Below are 18,227 nucleotides of genomic sequence, written 5' to 3' on the forward strand. Positions count from 1 at the left end.
ACCTGTGTCCCCCCTCCCACCATGGGGGGAGATGCTGGTGTGGCTGAGGCCAGCATGGAGAGAGGGTGGATGGTGAGACAGTGTTTGTGTGTCCGTGTCTGTCAGGAATTCACCCCATCCCCTCGGCCCTTCCCGACGTGCAGAAAAGAGACGCACACGCAGGATACACATCTCAGCAGTGGGGATGACCACCACCTTGTATTGGAGACACTGTGGGGTGGGATTCCCGTGGGATCCTGGTCTGGCTGTGCTGGGTTGCTGCTGCCCCTGGCAGCACTTGGTGCCTCCGGGCAGCATCGTCCTGACCAGGCAGCGAGGGCACGGCCGGTGTCCTGCTGGGGATCCAGGAGCCCATCAGGGGTACCAGCGCCTGTGGGAGGAAAGTTCTGTCAGTGCCTGTCCCAGCCAGGGCAGCAGTGAGGGGCAGCAATGTCCCTGTACCCTTGGGCCGCACAATCCCCATTTTTTCCCCAGCAGGCAGCCCTGAACTCACATCCGACAGCAGAATTCCTGCTCGGAGCAGAGCCCGATGCGGCCGATCCCCGGCGGGCAGGAGCGCTGGGAGCAGAATCCCCCGCGGCGCTCGCAGTCCTGGGCTGATGCTCGGACCGGGGCCAGGCCTGCAGGGCACAGAGAGAGGAGATGAGCACAGCCCCTGGTCCCTGAGCACAGCCCCTGGTCCCTGAGCACAGCCCCTGGTCCCTGAGCACAGCCCCTGGTCCCTGCTTGTCCCCAGCCACAACTGCTGAGCAGGTGCCTGCAGCAGAAATCCAGGTGAGCTCATGGCACTTGGCTGGGAGACAGTCACCACATCCCTAAGCAGGCTCTGGGAGACATCACCATCACCATCACCTGCTGCCTCCTTCCTGGAACAAGGGAGAACTCCAAGGGTACAAGCAGGATTTCCCTTCCTCCCCGCTTCTCCTCCTCCTCCTCTCCAGCAGGGCTGCTGTGCCCAGCGCTGCTGACTCAGAAATGCAAGGGCCAGGAGGCATGGAGAGGGGTCAAATCCCAGTTTTGGAGGGATAAGAGCTTTAATACAATGCCCCAGCTCTGGTCCCAACAGCAGAACCTGCAGCTGGAGTCTTTCCTTAAAGGTGTGGGGTCAGAGGGGCCCCGGCGGGGATGGCACAGCCACCAGGAAACTCACACGTGCCTCATCAGCTCAGGCGATAAATCCTCCCTAAAAAACATGACAGAGGACAAAAAAGCCTCCACATTTCTTACCTGTCACTCCCTGGAGCATCAGGAGGAGCAGAGCACAGAGGACAGGCAGGATCCGCATGCCTGGGAGTCGCCAGCAGAGTCGCAGCTCTGGGGAGAAGAGAAAGGAGGCAGAGGTGAGTGGGAGGGTCCCTTCCTGCAGCACCTGCGAAGGGACAGAACCCAGGAGAGGAGATGTGACCGGTCCCTGTGGGAGGATGCACTTGGCAGCCTGGGAGTCGGAGCTTCCTGGCACCAGCAGCAGCACTTTGGTCTCTCTACGTGGCACAGTATCCCTTGGGATGGCTGAGTCCTCAAAATGTCCAGCTCCTAAGCTCCTTTTTCTGTTCCTTCCCTCGACAAACAAGCAGAGCTTTCCTCATCTGACACCTGAGAAGGATTCCCAGGCCTCCAGCCCAGGATCTTGTGTCACCCTGCCTTGCGTAAGGGCTGCTCGGTGCTGTGGTTTGCTGGACACCTCTGGGGACACACACACACACATCCCTGTGCGTTGGGCCTTGGCAAACACTCGGCTTTCACCACACAAAGGAGCTCTGTCCTCCTCCCCCCGCGGAAAGCGCGCTCTCTATGCTTCACTTGAAAATAACTGGGAAGACGCCACTTGGGATGACGTCCCCGTCAACCAAACAGCAACCCTAGGAAGGACAAGCTTTAATTGTGGCTTTGTTTGGTGGAGTTTGCTGCGTGTAACCCTTTGCTGTTTGATGGAGCATTTTCATAAATGTTTTCAGCCTTGCTGCAGTTTCATCAAGCGTTGCATGTGTGGGGATGGATGTTAAAAACACAATCCTGCCTGGTGTGTGCTCACTGAGCAGTCACATGAATCGTGAATTGGTTTGGAAGGGACCAGGAGTTTCCAGCCAGCTGCCATGGGCAGGGATGCCTTCCAGTAGGTGCTCCAAGCCCCATCCAACCTGTTTTTGAACACTTCCAGGGATGGGGCAGCCACAGTTCCTCTGGGCAATACATGACTATACCTTTAATCCAAACAACTCACCATATTTCATTGTTTTGTCACTCCCCAGTGAGGGACACTGTACAAACAATTTGCAGATCTGTACCCAGGGGGATCACTACTACTCTGCCATGGTAGTGAGAGCACTCAGGACAGCTTCTTATTTCCTTCACCACTGATAGAAATCCTGATCCTACAGCTACAACCACAAAAAGGGGAAAAGCCATGTCCCTTTTTTTTTTTTTTTAATATCCACTGAGCTGTCTTGGCATCAAAACCCCAGGAGGCAAGGGAGTGGGAGCAGTTATGTCCAGTTGTCAGGTTCCTTACAGGGCTTCATTAAGGAGCAATTAGCTGCATCTCTGTGCTGTTGCTCTTTAGCACACGCATCAGCTTAATCCAGGCTGGGGCTTGGAGCAATCTGGGATAGTGGAAGGTGTCCCTGATCATGGTGGGGGGGTTGGATCTATATGATTTTAAGGTCTCTTCCAACCCAAACCATTTTATGATTATCTGATTTTATGGATTTGAACTTGTAGAGTGCTGGGGAGATGGGATTGGGATGAGAAGCAGGGAGAAGATGTGCAGCATGGATCCCAGCCTGTGTCACTCTAAACTGGCTCATGAAGCCATTCCCCAGCCATAAAGGCAAGGACAGCTCTAAAAGCATGGTAGGACTGGATTCTGCATGATGCTGGCTACAGGCAGATTAATCTAAAATTACAGGGGCTGAACCCTCCCTGCAAAGTCCTCAGTCCTTGAGCCAAAATCTTGTGCCATTCCAGTTTGTGAAACATTCACCTAGCGTGGATTGTGCAAAAATCTCTTAGGACATCAACTGTAAATTGCTGGTTTGGCTCCAATTGGCAACTTCCTCGGGTTTCCATCCAGGGAGATCCTTGGAGGAGGCTGTTGGCCCAGCTTCCTGCCCTGCACAAGGCTGTGGTTTCAATGGTGGCAGGGTCATCTGCAGAAACTTCTGCTTTGAGCAGGCCTGAGAGTGAGGGAGCTGGGCCTCTTCAGTCTGGAGAATACTGAGGGGGATCTCAAAAATCCATATAAACATCTCCAAAGGGTGTCAGAGGATGGTGAGCGACTGTCTTCAGTGGTGCCCAGCCACAGGATGAGGAGCAATGGCTAAAAACTGAAACACAAGAAATTCCACCTCAGAGGATGGTGAGCGACTGTCTTCAGTGGTGCCCAGCCACAGGATGAGGAGCAATGGCCAAAAACTAAAACACAAGAAATTCCACCTCTACTTGAAGAGGAGCTTCTTCATGTTGAGTGTGGCAGAGCACTGAACAGCTGCCCAGGGAGGGTGTGGAGTTTCCTCTCTGGAGACATTCCAAACCCACCTGGACATGTTCCTGTGTCACATGCTCCAGGTGACCCTGCCTTGACAGAGGTGTTGGACTGGATGATCTCCAGAGGTGCCTTCCAACTCTAAAAATTCTGTGGTTCTGTGGTTCTGGGAGGGTGGGCAAATGCTTTGCAATAAATGGGCAGCTCAGGGCTTCGAGTCAGTCCCTTGCATTTGGGTTGGTTTCTTCCCTTAAGTCGGCCATTACTGCTCCTCCCTCCACAGAATCACAGAATAGTTTGGATTGGAAGGGACCATAAAGATCATCTCATTCCAACCCCTGCCATGGGCAGGGACACCTTCCACTATCCCAGGTTGCTCCAAGCCCTGTCCAACCTGGCCTTGGACACTTCCAGGGATGGGGCAGCCACAGCTTCTCTGGGCACCAAGGATTTCTTGTCAGTACAAGGATGCTCCTGACTGTGCAGGAGCAGCTGCAGAGACAGGAGCTCTCTGAGCAGCCTGCACCTTCTGGGTTTTCTGTTGTGGTCCAGGGCAGGACAGGCTGAATCTCTTAGAAGAGAAGTGATCAGAGGCACAGTGGGGTTGGCCTCTCACACATGTTCCTGTAATTGCCTCAAGCAATGTCACAGGTCTAACTCTGATCTCCTTATTTGCAACAGCAGCTAAAATAAATTTTGCAGATTCACTCCAAATTTATAGCAGACAGAAATGGCAAGTGTAAAATCAGATTTCAGATTACTAATTTGTCCCCTGCTCAGTGTGACTTTAGATCCCATAATAAAACAATATGTTGTTCCCAGGTCTGAAAGCTCTGGATCAGACAGGAACCCAAATTTTCAGAGCAGAGGTGCTGTGAAGCATCTCACTGGAGAAGATTTTTGTGGTCCCAGTGGAAATGGTGATTGATCTCAGTCATGACAGAGAATTCCCAAGCAGGCATGTGTGGAGAACTTGCCGGCACTCACTCAATCGGCAGCCCAAGAAGTGTAAATATTTTGGTGAACTGCACATTCCTGGCAAGTTTAGATTCATTTCAGAATTCTTGTTTAAAATTCTTAATGGAAATAAAACTTGGGAAATGAACTACTTTTGGAAATGAATGACAACACCACACAGGGCAGCCATGCAACCTCCCCAGATCTTGCTTTTATTGAAAGGAGAATGACAAATCCTTGGTGGCTGCTACAACAATTCCTTGGATCCAGCGATGTCAAAAGCTCTCCTGGAGATTCTCCACAGTCAGCCGCACTACAACCTACACAAAGGAAAGGATTTTCAGAATTATGATTATGAGGAAAATCCTGCTGAATCTTGGGATTCAAATGATAATTTGGGAAGTCATATTTGCCCCAGACAAATCCTAAACTTACCACCTACAGCAACTGTACCCAGAACGACACGGCCCCAGGTAATAGTTGCCACGAGGGCATTTCCCCTTGTGGCAGAAGGTCCCACGATACCCACACTGCATGTAAGGTCTCCTGGGTCTTGCCAAGCTTCTACCTTAAAAAAGTGAAAATAAGCCAGTAAATAAACAAAGGTGGGAGACATTTTATTTCTGGCAGGGATTTGCATTTTGCTTAATCCCTGTGAGCTGACAAGGATTTGACAGTTCAGTTCGCAGAGGAGGAGGAGGTCTGTGGGCACAACGACCAAGCAAACACTAATTCCTTCTTCCCTGCTAAAATAGGGCACCCAAATTCAAACTACAGATACCAGCCCGTGCTATTCCCATAACAGGTTTTATCCATGAAGGTGCTAATTGCTAGGGATCAAAACAATCCTAGGGAGCAGACCAGCAATTAGGCAGGAGGTTGCCTGGCCCTGTTTGGTGGATTAATAAAGAAGCATCCTGGCACCTGAACTGTTCTGGATGCAGCTGACTGAGTGCACATGAACCAATTAATTCCAGTTTCCAGCTCATCCATGGAACATTGCAAAGTTCAGCGTATTCAGAGAGAGGGGAGCTTGTTCCAGCAAACAGGGAATTGTTATTAAATATGGACAGTGCATCCAGCACATCCCTGGTGGGCTGGATTCCCAGCATGTGAATAGAGTGATATATACACACGCAGAATATACCAGGGAGAAATAAAGGAGTGCTTTAAAGGGTGAAAAAACACTCCTGGTCTCAAACTAGCAGTCTGTGGGGCACTGCAGAGGTGGCTGTGAGCAGTCTGAGCTCACAGGAACACTTTTCTTCCCAGATACAGATACATTTCTGGCTTTAATATACCCAGAAGGTCCTACTGAAAACAGGCCAAACATCCCCTGTGTGTTAAACAAGGACATAAAACAGACCAAAGGAGCTCTTTGCCCAGTGTCCTGCCTCTGAGAACGGGCAGAGGCAGAGGCCCAGGTAAGAAAAACACCAGACAACCACATAAAATCATTGAATCACAGACTCCTTTAGGTTGGAAAAGACCTTTAAGATCATCAAGTCCAGTGGTTAACCCAGCTCTGCCAAACCCACCAATCCATGTTCCCAGGTGCCACACAGATGGCCTTTAAATCCCTCCAGGGATAGATCTATCTATCTATCTATCTATCTATCTATCTATCTATCTATCTATCTATCTATCTATCTATCTATCTGATACTTTTTCCACATTTCTGGTCTGCTGCAGTTCATCACAGTCTTTTCCCAACCTTACTTCCCCAGAGGATACTTTTCACCCTGTTCCCACAGAGATCAAAACTCCACCAGCCCTTGCTTGTGCACAGAGCACCCTGCAAAGGTAACTGTGCCATTTTCAGGGCTGATATTAAAATACAATCCCTTTTTCCAGACAATAGAGTTGGTTTGGGGTTCCAGACTCCTTTGCACCCTCCAACAGGCATCATGATTTTGTGCTTCTCCACCTTATGTCCAGCTCCTAAAGCAAAGGATATTTGAAGAACATGGGGCCAGATTCCTTTTTCTTTTTTTTCTGTGTGGTTTAAGAATACCTGGTCATGATTTAATTTCTTTGTTGGGTGACTCGAAGTGATTTAAACAGAAGCCTGCAGGGTTATCAGGGAAAACACTGGTGCTGAATGGTAATTTTGGGGTTGCTCTTTTCAAAGTGATGCTTAGAGTATTTGCCTGCTAATTTAATTTCTCATCTGTAATCTCTATTGAGTTTTGATGATTTATGTGAGGATTCTTTGCAGGAGGCAGCTTGGTCACATCCCAAAGGGGACAGGAGACCCTTGCTAGAAACCAACATCTTCTCTTGAGTCCCTCACCTTACCTGCAGCTCCGTGAAATGCCACCAAGAGGAGAACAAGGAGAAAAGGAAGGATTTTCATGGCAGAGGGTGGGCTGGGATCTCGGGTCACTGCAGAGAAAGGAGACCAGGACATTGGTTAGAGCCTTGTCCCTCCATAGTCCCAGAAGTGATACAGAGAAATGTTCTTCAAGACCTGGAAATTACCTAAAAGAGGTTATTACACATTTTTGTCACAATCATGTCTATTGTCCTAAGATTTTTCTGGAGCACACATAGGATCATAGCATAAAAAACAACTTCCATGCAAAAAATTCAATTTTTCTGTCTCATTTAATTAATGCATCAAGTGACCATCAATTTATCCTGGATTCCTCGATAACTTGTGATGCATTGGAATAAATTTGATTTGCCTTATGGAAGGCAAAGCTGTTCATTCAGAAAATAAGACAATTTTTGCTAGATTTATACAAAACAACCCCATGGTTTTCTCAAGCTTTTCTACTTAAAAAAAAAAAAATCAGAAAAAGCAATTTTCTTCCCAATTAACTCAAAAGCCAACTTCTCCTTATTCTTGCTTGGAGGCTGTTGTTTATTCTTTCCCTCAATAATTACATTATGTCCATGATAAATTTTTGAGTATTTGCATTTCCTGCAGCCAACAAAAACTCCTCTCCCTTATCAACATTTGGCACCTCTAGAACTGGCTCATGACAGACTGGTGTCACTGCACAATTAAGGCTATAAAACAAAATGCAGATAAAGATGAAAGATATGAAGTCTCCAGCCCATTTAAGAAGGACAAAACCTTTTGAGGGAGGCTGAGTAATGAGAATATTTCGGTTGTTACCAGGTAGGAGGAGTTCTAGGCTGGAAAATCCCAGGATCAATGTCCACCCAGATGAAGATGAAGGAGCAGAGCGTGGGTTTGTGCTGTTTCTGGGAGGTGGTGAGGGATGTTTGACCTCCACAGCCTTCTGGTGACCAATGAGGCTTTGGGGAGCTCTGGGGACACCCAATGAATCCTCTTTGCTGTTGTTCTAAGAGGAACCAAGGTCTGGCTTTCAAACCATTGCAGCATTGCCTCGGGAAATGTGTCGAGATGAGAAAAACCACTCTGGGCCTCCTCCCTTTGAGCAACCCTTTGGCCACAGCAGCTCACTCAAGGTCTCTGTTTCCATCTGTTTTCAGAGGTTTTATATTTCCTTACAAACATGAACAATATATCACCATAGAAGTAAAATAATCATCAGCTGGAATGTTAAAATAAAACCCACCAAACCTACGTTAAATGGGAAGTTAGCTTTTCTTTGCAAATTCAGGAAGAGGGTTAGTGGGTTGTCATTAATTTTGCATCATTACTGCTGTTGGAAGGGAAAATCTGGTCAATTAAGAACATGAAAAAGATCTGCACTAGGGAATGGTAGGGGGAAAAGTGAGAGAGGAAAAGAGAAAGCTAAGAATTAAGGAAAAAAAAAGAAAATGTGGTTTGGATTTTTTTCAAATTTTTGCACCAAAATATTTACCTTACTAGGTTACCTGCATGATACGTAAGATATTTTATGCCATATCATTTATGGAAATTATTACAGCCCATTTTAGTTTTATTATCATCATTATCCCAGCGATTTTAGTTTTATTATCTCTCTTTCCATGGGCAGAATTCTCTGAGCACAGCATCCTCCTTTCTCACCAAGGATTCTTCCGATGGCTTCCTGCTTTTTACAGATAATTTGTAGAAATGTAGACATTTCTACTAATTCATGTGCCTGTTGCAAAGGGTTCTTCACTTCTTTTATCCCTCTTTCCTACTGAATCCGGCCGGCCCCATTCCGTGGGAGTTGCCGGTCTCCTCCGGCTGAGCTCATCCCTTCGAGAGCCTCCCTGGGCTCGCCCTTCGTGCCCTGCAGGGATTTTTCTTAGATCTCTTTGTTTTCTTTCTCAATCAAAGCAACTATTTCGCTGAGGCTTCCAGCACGCCCTTTTCAGCAGCTTTCAGGCTGCCCGCAGGTTCTTGTTTCTCTGGGCTGCTCCTTTAGGTGCTTTTCTTTCCTCACTTTTGCTTTTTTTTTCTTTTTTTTTTTTTTTTTTTGAGATCAAATACTCGCATGTTGAACTACCCACAGCGTGGTTACACATAATTGTGCTGCGGTCACTTTTACAGAGCAGCTCCCACAAACAGCTTTGGAATTGGGTCCTTTGCACCTAATCCAGAAAGGCAAATGTTCTTGTGGATGCCAGGACCAGCTGTTCTAAGAATCACCATTGTGCAGCAAGAAAAATGTACATTTTACAGAGGAAAAATCTAATGTCTGCATTGTCTGGCATCATCCACAGGCACCTGTCAGATCTGCTCTGCTGCATCACCTCAAGAAGGGAAGGACCTGCCCTGATCCCCTGGCCCTTTAGGGCAGGGCTGTTGCTGAAACCCTTCCCTGAGGTGTTGTGAGGTGTTTGCAGACAGATGTGCAGCCAAACATCTGGGCTGAAAAATGGCTCAGCACCTGAGGAACAGCTGGGTCTGTGTGATGTCACCTGTGGGCAGCTCTCCTGGAGCACCAAGTCCAGATCTTGGGGTCTCCAACACAAGAAAGACTTGGAGCTGCTGGAGTGAGTCCAGAGGAGGCCATGGAGACGCTCCAAGGGCTGGAGCCATGGCCAGGGACAGTTTCCACCAGATCAGATTGCTCCAAACCCTGTCCAACCTGGCCTTGGACACTTCCAGGGATCCAGGGGCAGCCACAGCGTCTCTGGGCACCCTGTGCCAGGGCCTGCCCACCTTCACAAGGAACAATTCCTTCCCAAATTTCCATCTATTCCTGCTGTCTGCCAGTGGGAAGCCATTCCCTGTGTCCTGTCCCTCCACCCCTTGTCCCAAATCCTTCTCCAGCTCTCCCTGTCGGCCCTGGAAGAGGCTCTGAGGTCTCCCTGGATCCTTTTCTTCTCCAGGATGTCGCTTTCTTGGAGACATGAGAAGTTTTTTAGCACAATAATCTCCTGGGTGCTGAAATCCAGCAGAGAAAAGTGCAGCCAAACCAGTGGCTGGGAGGCAGCCAGAGCAACTGGGAGCTGGCAGAGAAACTGGGGAGGGTGGCTAGCTCTGGGAATATCTTCTGGAAGGCCTTCTGGCTTTCTCCTTCTCTGCCTGGCAAAGTTCCGGGCTGATGATGGCATAGGATTTATTCCTGGCTTGGAACACAGGAGGAGAGACTGAGGAAAGACAGCTGAGATGCCTCAGGGTGGGAATGATGGTGGTGCAGGGCAGGGGGGATGAGATGATGAGGTTCACATGTCTTCTGTGGGTGACAAGAAGGGTCCCGTTGTGCCTGCATGGACCCTGGCAGCATCCTCACTGCTGAAGGTGCAAAAATGGTTCTTCCCCATCCCACTCTCAGGTCTGGAAGAGGTTTTGGTGTCCATTAGAGCCATTAGAGGCTGAGTTGAGCTTTGTATGCTAAAAAATTGGGTTTTCTAGGAATGGGCCACGTGGTACTTGCTGCTGTGGAGGACAGAGGCAGCCAAGGCTGAGCTTCACTTGGCTGCAGAGCCCCAATTACACCCCTGACTTTATTAAAATGTTTTGCTGGAGCTGGGCCCAGCAGCCCAACATCATTAATTAATAAAACACAAATACCAGCGGGGCAGTGGGACAGGAGGAAAAATGTGTTGTCCTTTACACCCAGAAAGTCCCCAAACCCAATCAGATGGATTTGAGGCTGCAGAGGTGCCAAGTTCCTGGTAAAAAGCAGTGCTGGAGACACGCAGAGAGCCTGGGGACGCTCCCACAAGTAGGAAACCCATGCAAGGACATTTCTGAGCAGTTTGGTGGCTGCTACTGCTACACAGCAGAGCCTGGGCTTTATTGCCAGAGGTGCAAAAAAAAAACAACTCAATAAAATAAATAAATTTTAAAAAAATTAATGTGTGCAAGTCCCGGAACACAGGCACATCCAACAGCCCAGATGATGTACAAAGTTTTGGGAGCTTCCTGCAGCATATTGCAAAAACCACCAAAACCAGAGGTGATATTTTGCCTTAATCAAACTCCCCTTTGTGGTTTTTCCTGTAGCAACCTGCTGGGAATTTATTTTCTAGAAGGTATGAGAACTGGAGGCTGCAGGGCTGGAAATTGGGATAAAAAGCAAATGCACACAAGGGGGCCCCTGCAGCCTGTGATGCCGGGATCCCATTTCACGAGGATTTTATCTCTGTGCCAAAGCGGGAAGACAACGGGAGTGACGGATGGCCCTGCACACACCGTGTCGCAGCTGCCACCCAGCGCTCGTCCCCGCGCACAGGGACACCGCGGGCACCCCACGGGGCACATCGGGGGGCACGACAATTTGGGGCACATCAGGGTGGGCTTGTGCCAGTGCACAACAGCACAGGGAGCAATGGGAAGAGCCCAGGGGACATCAGGATGGGCTCGTGCCGCTGCACCACAATTTGGGGGATACGGGATGGGCTGGTCGGGCTCCGTGTCTGTCCCCAAGCCCCCGGGGGTGACGCAAGCACCGTGATGTCACCAAGCCCGGGGAGGGGACACTGGGGGAGGTGCCCGGTGAGGCGGAGCGGGACCGGCCCCGGCGGCTCCTTCTTCCTCCTCCTCCTCCTCCTCCTCCTCCTTCTCCTCCCTTTCCTCCCACCTCCTCCTCCTCCCGTGCTGCTCCCAGGATGCGCGGGGCCGTCCCCAGGCTCAGCCTGACGCTGCTGGCGGCGGAGAGCGGCGCCCGTGAGTGAGCGCGCAGGATGCGCGCAGGATGCACAAAGGATGCACAAAGGATGCGCAGGGGCGTGCGGGGCTGCGCGCCGGCGGAGGGGAGGGGGAAGGCGGATGGGATGCTGGCAGTGACTCCTTTGCGGCCATCCCGGGGTCCCGAATCACCTCCGTGTACCGGGGAGGGGGGATCATCCCTGCGCCCCGCGCTTGGGGAGATGCGCGGTTCTGCTCGCGGTATCCCCGCGGGCCCAGCCGTCCTCTTGGATTTCGGTTTCATATTTAAATAATGGAATTCCCCCCCCCCCCCCTTATTTATTTATTTATTTGTTTTGGAGCCCGAGCTTTTTATCAGAGCCTTCCTAGGGGCTGGGCCCCTCGGTGGCGGTGGCTATGCCTCAGCTGACAAAGCCACCGGGAGCCGGCAGCTGGAGATAAGCCCTGGGCAAGGGCTGCGAGCCCCCTGGACGGGCTGGGAGATGAATTTCTGGCGGGAATTGCTTTAAACTGACAGAGAGCAGGTTTACATTGGATATTAGGAGGAAATTCTTCACTGTGAGGGTGGGGAGACCCTAACACAGGCTGCCCAGAGAAGCTGTGGCTGCCCCTGGATCCCTGGAGGTGTCACAGGCCAGGCTGGATAGGGCTTGGAACCACCTGGAGCAGTGGAAGGTGGCAGGGGGTGGAATGAGAGGAGCTTTATGGTCCCTTCCCACCCAAACCGTTCTGGGATTCTCTGGTTATGAATGGCACCGCTCGGTTGCTGGGGGGGTGTGGCTGTGTCATCCCTCAGCACCGGCTCTCTGCCCTTCTCCAGGGCTCTGTGCCATCATCCACTACCTTGTCCGTGGGCAGCTGGGCTGGTTCGGGCTGACCATCGCCTGCCTGGTGCCCGGCTACGCCGCCCAGCTCCTCAGCATCCTCTGGTTCCGGGCAGACGGACACGCACCCGGCTGCTGGCTCCTGCTGCTCCACCTGCTGCAGCTGGGCCTCTGGAAGCGGTGAGAGACACCCCCTGCCATCCCCCCAACCCCACAACCCGGGTGCAGCCCCAAAATTCCTCCAGCAGCGATGGGCATCCCTCACGGTGGCTCTTGCAGGTACTGGGATGTTCTGCGGGCGGCGGCGAAGACGGGCGGCGGTGCCGGGGAGCTGCTGGCTCAGCTCGGGGATGTTTGTGTGCTGCGGCTCCTGGAGGCTCTGCTGCAGACCCTGCCTCACCTTCTGCTCCAGGCCTATGTCGTGGTGGCCGTGGACCCAGCAGGATTCATCCCTGGTGAGTTCCCAGCAGGATGGTTCAGGAGAGATGCGTTTGGGGAGGGATGTGTGTGCTCTCCGGATGGAGGGATGTGCTGCAGAGGGACTGGGAAGCATCAATGTGAAGCAGCAGGGACAAGTGTGACTGAAGGATCTGCTGTGGCTGAATGCAAAGGTGGCTGCTTTGCCCCAAAGGTGAACTTTCAGGTGTGTAAAGAGGGAGGTTGTGGTGTGGAGTCACGGCATGTGCAAGGTCACACTCGCTCATTGTCCATCTCTGGTCTGCTGTCAGTGACCAGGGTGGAGCTGCCCTGGAGACAGCACTCAGAGGGTATCCACAGGGAGATAGAGGGTACTCTGGATATTCACAGGGTATCCACAGGGAGATAGAGGGTACTCTGGATATTCACAGGGTATCCACAGGGAGATAGAGGGTACTCTGGATATTCAGAGGGTATCCACAGGGAGATAGAGGGTACTCTGGATATTCACAGGGTATCCACAGGGAGATAGAGGGTACTCTGGATATTGAGAGTATATCCACAGGGAGATAGAGGGTACCCTGGATATTCACAGGGTATCCACAGGGAGATAGAGGGTACTCTGGATATTCAGAGGGTATCCACAGGGAGATAGAGGGTACCCTGGATATTCAGAGTGTATCCACAGGGAGATAGAAGGTACTCTGGATATTCAGAGTATATCCACAGGGAGATAGAGAGTACTCTGGATATTCAGAGGGTATCCACAGGGAGATAGAGGGTACTCTGGATATTCACAGGGTATCCACAGGGAGATGCCGAGCATGCAGAGACCAGATTTAGCAGGATTTAGTTGAAATGCTCCAGTTTCATCCCTGGTTACATTCAAGTCATTTTGGACAGGGCTCTGAGAAACCTGGTCTGGTGGAAGGACCTCATTGTAAGGGACTGGACTAGATGGCCTTTAAGGTCCCTTCTGTGATTCCTTGATTCCGTGATTCACTTGGCAGGATCAAGGGGTGTCTGGCTTGTATGGGGGCGCCGTGCTACCAACACCTCCTTAGCACAGAGAGCTGGTCCTGCTGTGCACTGGGGCCTCCATCAGAGCCCTGACTGCCCCTGTCCCCCTACAGGTGTCAGTGCAGGTCTGTCCCTGCTGTCCCTGGCCTGGGCTTTGGTCTCCTACAGCCACTTCACCTTCCTGCTGAAGCCCGGACACCTGAGCCCCCCAGCTGCTGTCCTCCTGTGCCTGCTGCTCTGGAGGACAGGGATGCTGGGGACCCGGGTCCTGGCCCTGGTGCTCTTTGCCAGGCTTTATTCCTTCTGGGTTTTTGCTGTGGCAGGTAAGACCTGAGATCCTGTTCCCCACATGCCACCCCAATGTCAGCCCTGCGATGCTCCTGCTGCTGGGACTGTTTGCAGCCTCCCCCAGGAATGGCTTTGCAAATCCAGCCCCTTCTCCCTGCAGGGGCCCACTGGCTGCTCATGTCCTTCTGGCTGGGGGCCCAGCAGACAGATATTGTGACCCAGCCGTGCCGCTGGAGGCTCTTCAACTGCCTGCTGGGAGCTGTGTACATCTTCTGCTACATCAACGTCCGGCCCGGCCCCTCCAAGACCAGGGTGGCCGTATTTTATGCAGTGAGTACCTGGAATGTTTTGTGTTCCACATGGATGCAGCTGCTGGAGACAAGCAACAGCTTCAGACTCTCCATTTTTATCTCTCACATCACTATTTGCTCAAAATGCAACTCAAAATGCAGTTGTACTGTGTCCTGACAAAGCCACGTGGTCACCAAGGCAGATGTGCCTTCTGCACGGGTTTTGTTTCCTTAGAGGCAGCCTTACAATGTCAGTGGTAAAAAATAGGTGAAGACCTTGCAGAAAGTTCAGTTTGACAATTTGTATGTTTTAAGTGATAAATTAGGTGCAAAATATTAACAGGAGAAGTGCTCAAGGCAAGATTGGATGGGGCTTGGAGCAACCTGGAGTAGTGGAAGGTGTCCCTGCTATGGCAGGGAGTGCAATAAGATGAGCTTTGAGGTCCCTTCTGACCCAAACCATTCTGTGATTCTAAGAATCTATGAAAATCTAGAAAATGGGTGTTTGCTGTTATGAGGCACATCAAAAGCCATCAGAAAGATATGAGTGATGACTCTCTTCCCTCTGTCTTGCAGATAATGATGATGGAGAACACGCTCCTGCTGCTGTTGGGCACCCGGTTCCTGCAGGTAGAGCTGAGGAACAGCCTGACTGTGACTGGGGCTGTCATGTCAGGGTCTTTAATAGGTAAGAACATTGATTTTAGAGCCTGTATTGCACATTTTGAGAGAAGTTTCGGGAAATGAGCATCCAGACTTCTGTCCCAAGTCCCTCTCCAGCTCTTCTGGAACCCCTTTAGGCCCTGAAGGGGCTCTGAGCTCTCCCTGGATCCTTCTCGTCTCCAGGTGAACACCCCCAGCTCTCCCAGCCTGGCTCCAGAGCAGAGGGGATCCAGCCCTTGGAGCATCTTTGTGCCAAGCAGGGTCATATTTTCCCAGAGGGATGGGGCAGAGGGAAGTTGTGCAACTCCTCAGACCCTCAGATCAATCATGTTAAAGAAATGGGATGGAAAATGAGCAATTCCTGTGGTCTTGGATGAGGTTAGAGTATAAGTAGGAAGCTGTCTTAAAAACTTGCTGGTTTAAAGGCCAGAGGATGGGGATGCTGTGACATAGAAGGTTTCTTTCATCACACGTCTCCCTGCTGGGAAACTTTCAGTCTGCAAATTAATCCAGATTAAATTTGGGGTTGAGTGTGTACTTCCTTTGCCAAAATCTGCACAACTGGGATTTTTGCATCCCTGTAAATGCTGGAAAGATGTGCTGCTCATACACCTGATTCTCAGCAGCATCTTTGTAAAGGTCTTATTGATCTGGAGGTGCCTCAGGGTCTGGCCTGTTCTCCATAGCTGACCAAAATGCTGCTGGGACTCCACAGTGACACTTTTCTGCTTCTTTCCAGGTGCTGCAGCTCTGGTGATTTACTACAGCCTGCTCCATCCCAAGTCCACAGAGATCTGGCAGGGGTTCCTGGAGACAATGTGCCGTGCTGCAGCAGCTGGGGATGAGGAGCAGTCTGGAGAGAGCTCCCAAGCTGGGCAGAGTTCAGGGACTTTGGGAGATGAGGAGTCCTTGCCAGCGGAAGGGACCAAGACAGAGCCCAAAAATGAGACCAGCTCATCACTGCTGCAGTCCAAAGGGTGTTTGGAGGACAGCTGGACAGACCATCACCACTGGCTGCTGGTGAAGCTGGCCTTGAAGACGGGAAATCTGTCTGTGATCAACGCAGCTTTTGGAGATGGTGGCGTGGGAGAGGCTTTTCCTGGAGGATGGATGATGGGGAAACCCCCTGGTGTTGAGCCTGGAGCAAACTTTTCCCTCCCTATGAGGGACATCCATCCCTCTGGACTGGCAGTGGGGAATGGAGGAGGCATCAAAGCCAGCGCTGGTGCTCTGGGAATGGCACAGGAGGATGGAGCAGGGCAGGAACCTGATTTTCCCCCATCCACATCCCACCCCGGTGGCTTCTCCCCGGATTCGACCGAGAGCTCCTCTGTGTATTTCAGTGCCAGTGCAGGAGGCATCGCCTCGCCTGGGACAGGGACAGCCACAAGCATGGCCCTGGTACAAAGGGACAGCAAAGCTCAGCCTCCCCCAGGCTGCCTGGGAGGAGGAGGAGGAGGAAGAGGAGGGGATTTATCCCTTGGGATGACCAGCATCAGCCCAATCCTGGGTGCTTGTGCCCACAAGTGTCTGCAGAGAAGCGCTTCCTTCAGCAACACAGGCAGCTGTGGGGTGGCAGGTCTCCCCAAAGAGGGCTCAGAGCCCACAGGGACAGAGGGTGCCCTTGTGGGGTGCCATCACCTTTGGGACACCCACCCTTGTGGCCCACAGGGGTCTGTGGTGAGGAGCAAGCTGAGGTCACCGTGCTTCACCTCTACCCCCAAGGCTGGTTCTAAATGCTCCCAGCGAGGACTGGGGGAGCTGGGAGAGGGGACAGACCTGTCTGGGTTACCAGAGTGACCCTGTAAATGGCTGTACTGTCACCTTGGGTCAGCCTTGGGGTGACTGTCTCATCAGCAGGGCATGGCAGGAGGTGGTGGGACGAAGACTGTCCCCACGGTGTCCCTGTCACGGGCCAGATGCACTCCTCCATCACTGGGACATCACCTTCCCTCCTAATACATCTTCTAGTGGCAGTCTTGAAGAACTTCAAAAGCCTTAAAAAGCCCTAAAAGTCCAGGGCTGGTTATTTATTGAGCTGATTTATGTCACAGACCTGCCAGGCAGCTGGAGCCTTCTGCCTCTGGTGTATTTGTGACAATGACTTGAGGTGTGTCCTTAAACCAGTGCCTGCACAAGCTGCTGGCCTGTCCCAGTGTGGAGATCTGGTAGCTGTCTCCAGGGGCTGCAGTGCTGGCCAAAGCAGTTTTCTCAGGACAAATAAGTGCCTAAATCAGAAAAAGGATGGGTTTTACTCTCAGATGTCCTTCCTTCTGGGCAGAGTAAGGCCTCAAGTAAGGTTCAGCTTTGCTTGATTGTTTTTCCCTACCAGGTTTATCTTGTGACCCCAACAACTTCAGTGTTGGGGGTCACACAGGATTGCAGATTCTCTTCCTGCTCCTCAGAACCTGGAATTACAACCAAAAGCCATGTCCTGCTGCTTGCCCACTGTCTTGCCTCTAGTGGTCTTTTCTATCCAGCCTCCTCCTTGTCCCCTTCCAGCTGAAGATCACAGGACCCCAGAATTATTTGGGTTGGAAGGGACCTTAAAGCTCATCCAGTTGCAATCCCTGCCAGATGCAGGAACACCTTCCACGGACCAGACTACCAGGTTAGAATCCACATCTGCCTGGATACTCCCTCCTAAACTTGGCCTCAGGCCAAATCTCAAACCACTTCTACACCACCAGTGCAGGCAAGGTTTATTTGTGTCAGGAACTAAAACCATCAACACCACAGTCTCAAATAGCCAGTGCTTCCCACCAGGCTGGCTGAGCATGGATTTGTGCCCAGGGCACAGGTTTCTGCCCAGGACATGGCTCAACATGTTAGTTGAGGTGTGATCAGCTGGATTAACCACCAAGCTCCCGAGTGCCAGCTGGAGCACATCTGGCTGTGCTCTCCAGCTGTTGTCCTGCTGTGGGCAGGACTCTGCTGCTGCCACAGGGCAGGGAAGGCAGCAGGGAGGGCACAGGCATGTGATGAATTATTTAAAAAAGCTTCCAAGATGCATTCACTGCTCAGGGCAGATGTTCCCTCGGGGCACAGAAAACCCAGCTGGTGCTGAGTGTGGAGTGAAGCCACATTCCAAGGGGATGAAGGCTTCCTGTCTCCATCTGGACCCCAGCCCCCTGTGCTGTGCCTGTGCTCTGCAGGCAGGAGCAGTTCCTGTGGCTTTTCCAGAGCCCTTCTCATTGTGTGGATCACATAGAAGGCAGCGGTGCTGCTGGACTGTTGCAGGAATTTTTATCTAGCTTGGTTTTCTACTTTTGATAATATATATCTGAAAACACCCCAAA

General features: G+C 51.3%; 2 protein-coding genes across 4 annotated transcripts; one reads left to right on the forward strand and one right to left on the reverse strand.

The window, feature by feature from the left end:
- Positions 1-164: 164 nt before the first annotated feature.
- On the reverse strand, positions 165-6,809 carry LOC115494696 (gallinacin-5). Of its 2 annotated transcripts, XM_032747699.3 has the most exons (4): positions 6,737-6,809; positions 1,228-1,314; positions 494-620; positions 165-370 (listed from the first exon to the last, which is right to left on the reverse strand). In XM_032747699.3, exons 1-4 carry the CDS (start codon positions 6,792-6,794, stop codon positions 355-357), a joined length of 288 nt encoding a protein of 95 aa, XP_032603590.3. In that variant the 5' UTR covers positions 6,795-6,809; the 3' UTR covers positions 165-354. The 2 variants fall into 2 exon arrangements, with proteins under 2 accessions (XP_032603590.3, XP_072782368.1); XM_072926267.1 differs by lacking the exons at positions 165-370; positions 6,737-6,809 and adding an exon at positions 1,594-1,745 and having other exon boundaries at positions 490-620.
- Positions 6,810-11,250: 4,441 nt separating this feature from the next.
- On the forward strand, positions 11,251-18,227 carry XKR5 (XK related 5). Of its 2 annotated transcripts, XM_030269896.4 has the most exons (7): positions 11,251-11,444; positions 12,247-12,430; positions 12,530-12,705; positions 13,801-14,010; positions 14,136-14,305; positions 14,842-14,953; positions 15,668-18,227. In XM_030269896.4, exons 1-7 carry the CDS (start codon positions 11,387-11,389, stop codon positions 16,726-16,728), a joined length of 1,971 nt encoding a protein of 656 aa, XP_030125756.4. In that variant the 5' UTR covers positions 11,251-11,386; the 3' UTR covers positions 16,729-18,227. The 2 variants fall into 2 exon arrangements, with proteins under 2 accessions (XP_030125756.4, XP_030125755.4); XM_030269895.4 differs by having other exon boundaries at positions 11,296-12,430.

The sequence above is a fragment of the Taeniopygia guttata genome, chromosome 3 (genome assembly GCF_048771995.1).
Source record: "Taeniopygia guttata chromosome 3, bTaeGut7.mat, whole genome shotgun sequence".
NCBI lineage: Eukaryota > Metazoa > Chordata > Aves > Passeriformes > Estrildidae > Taeniopygia > Taeniopygia guttata.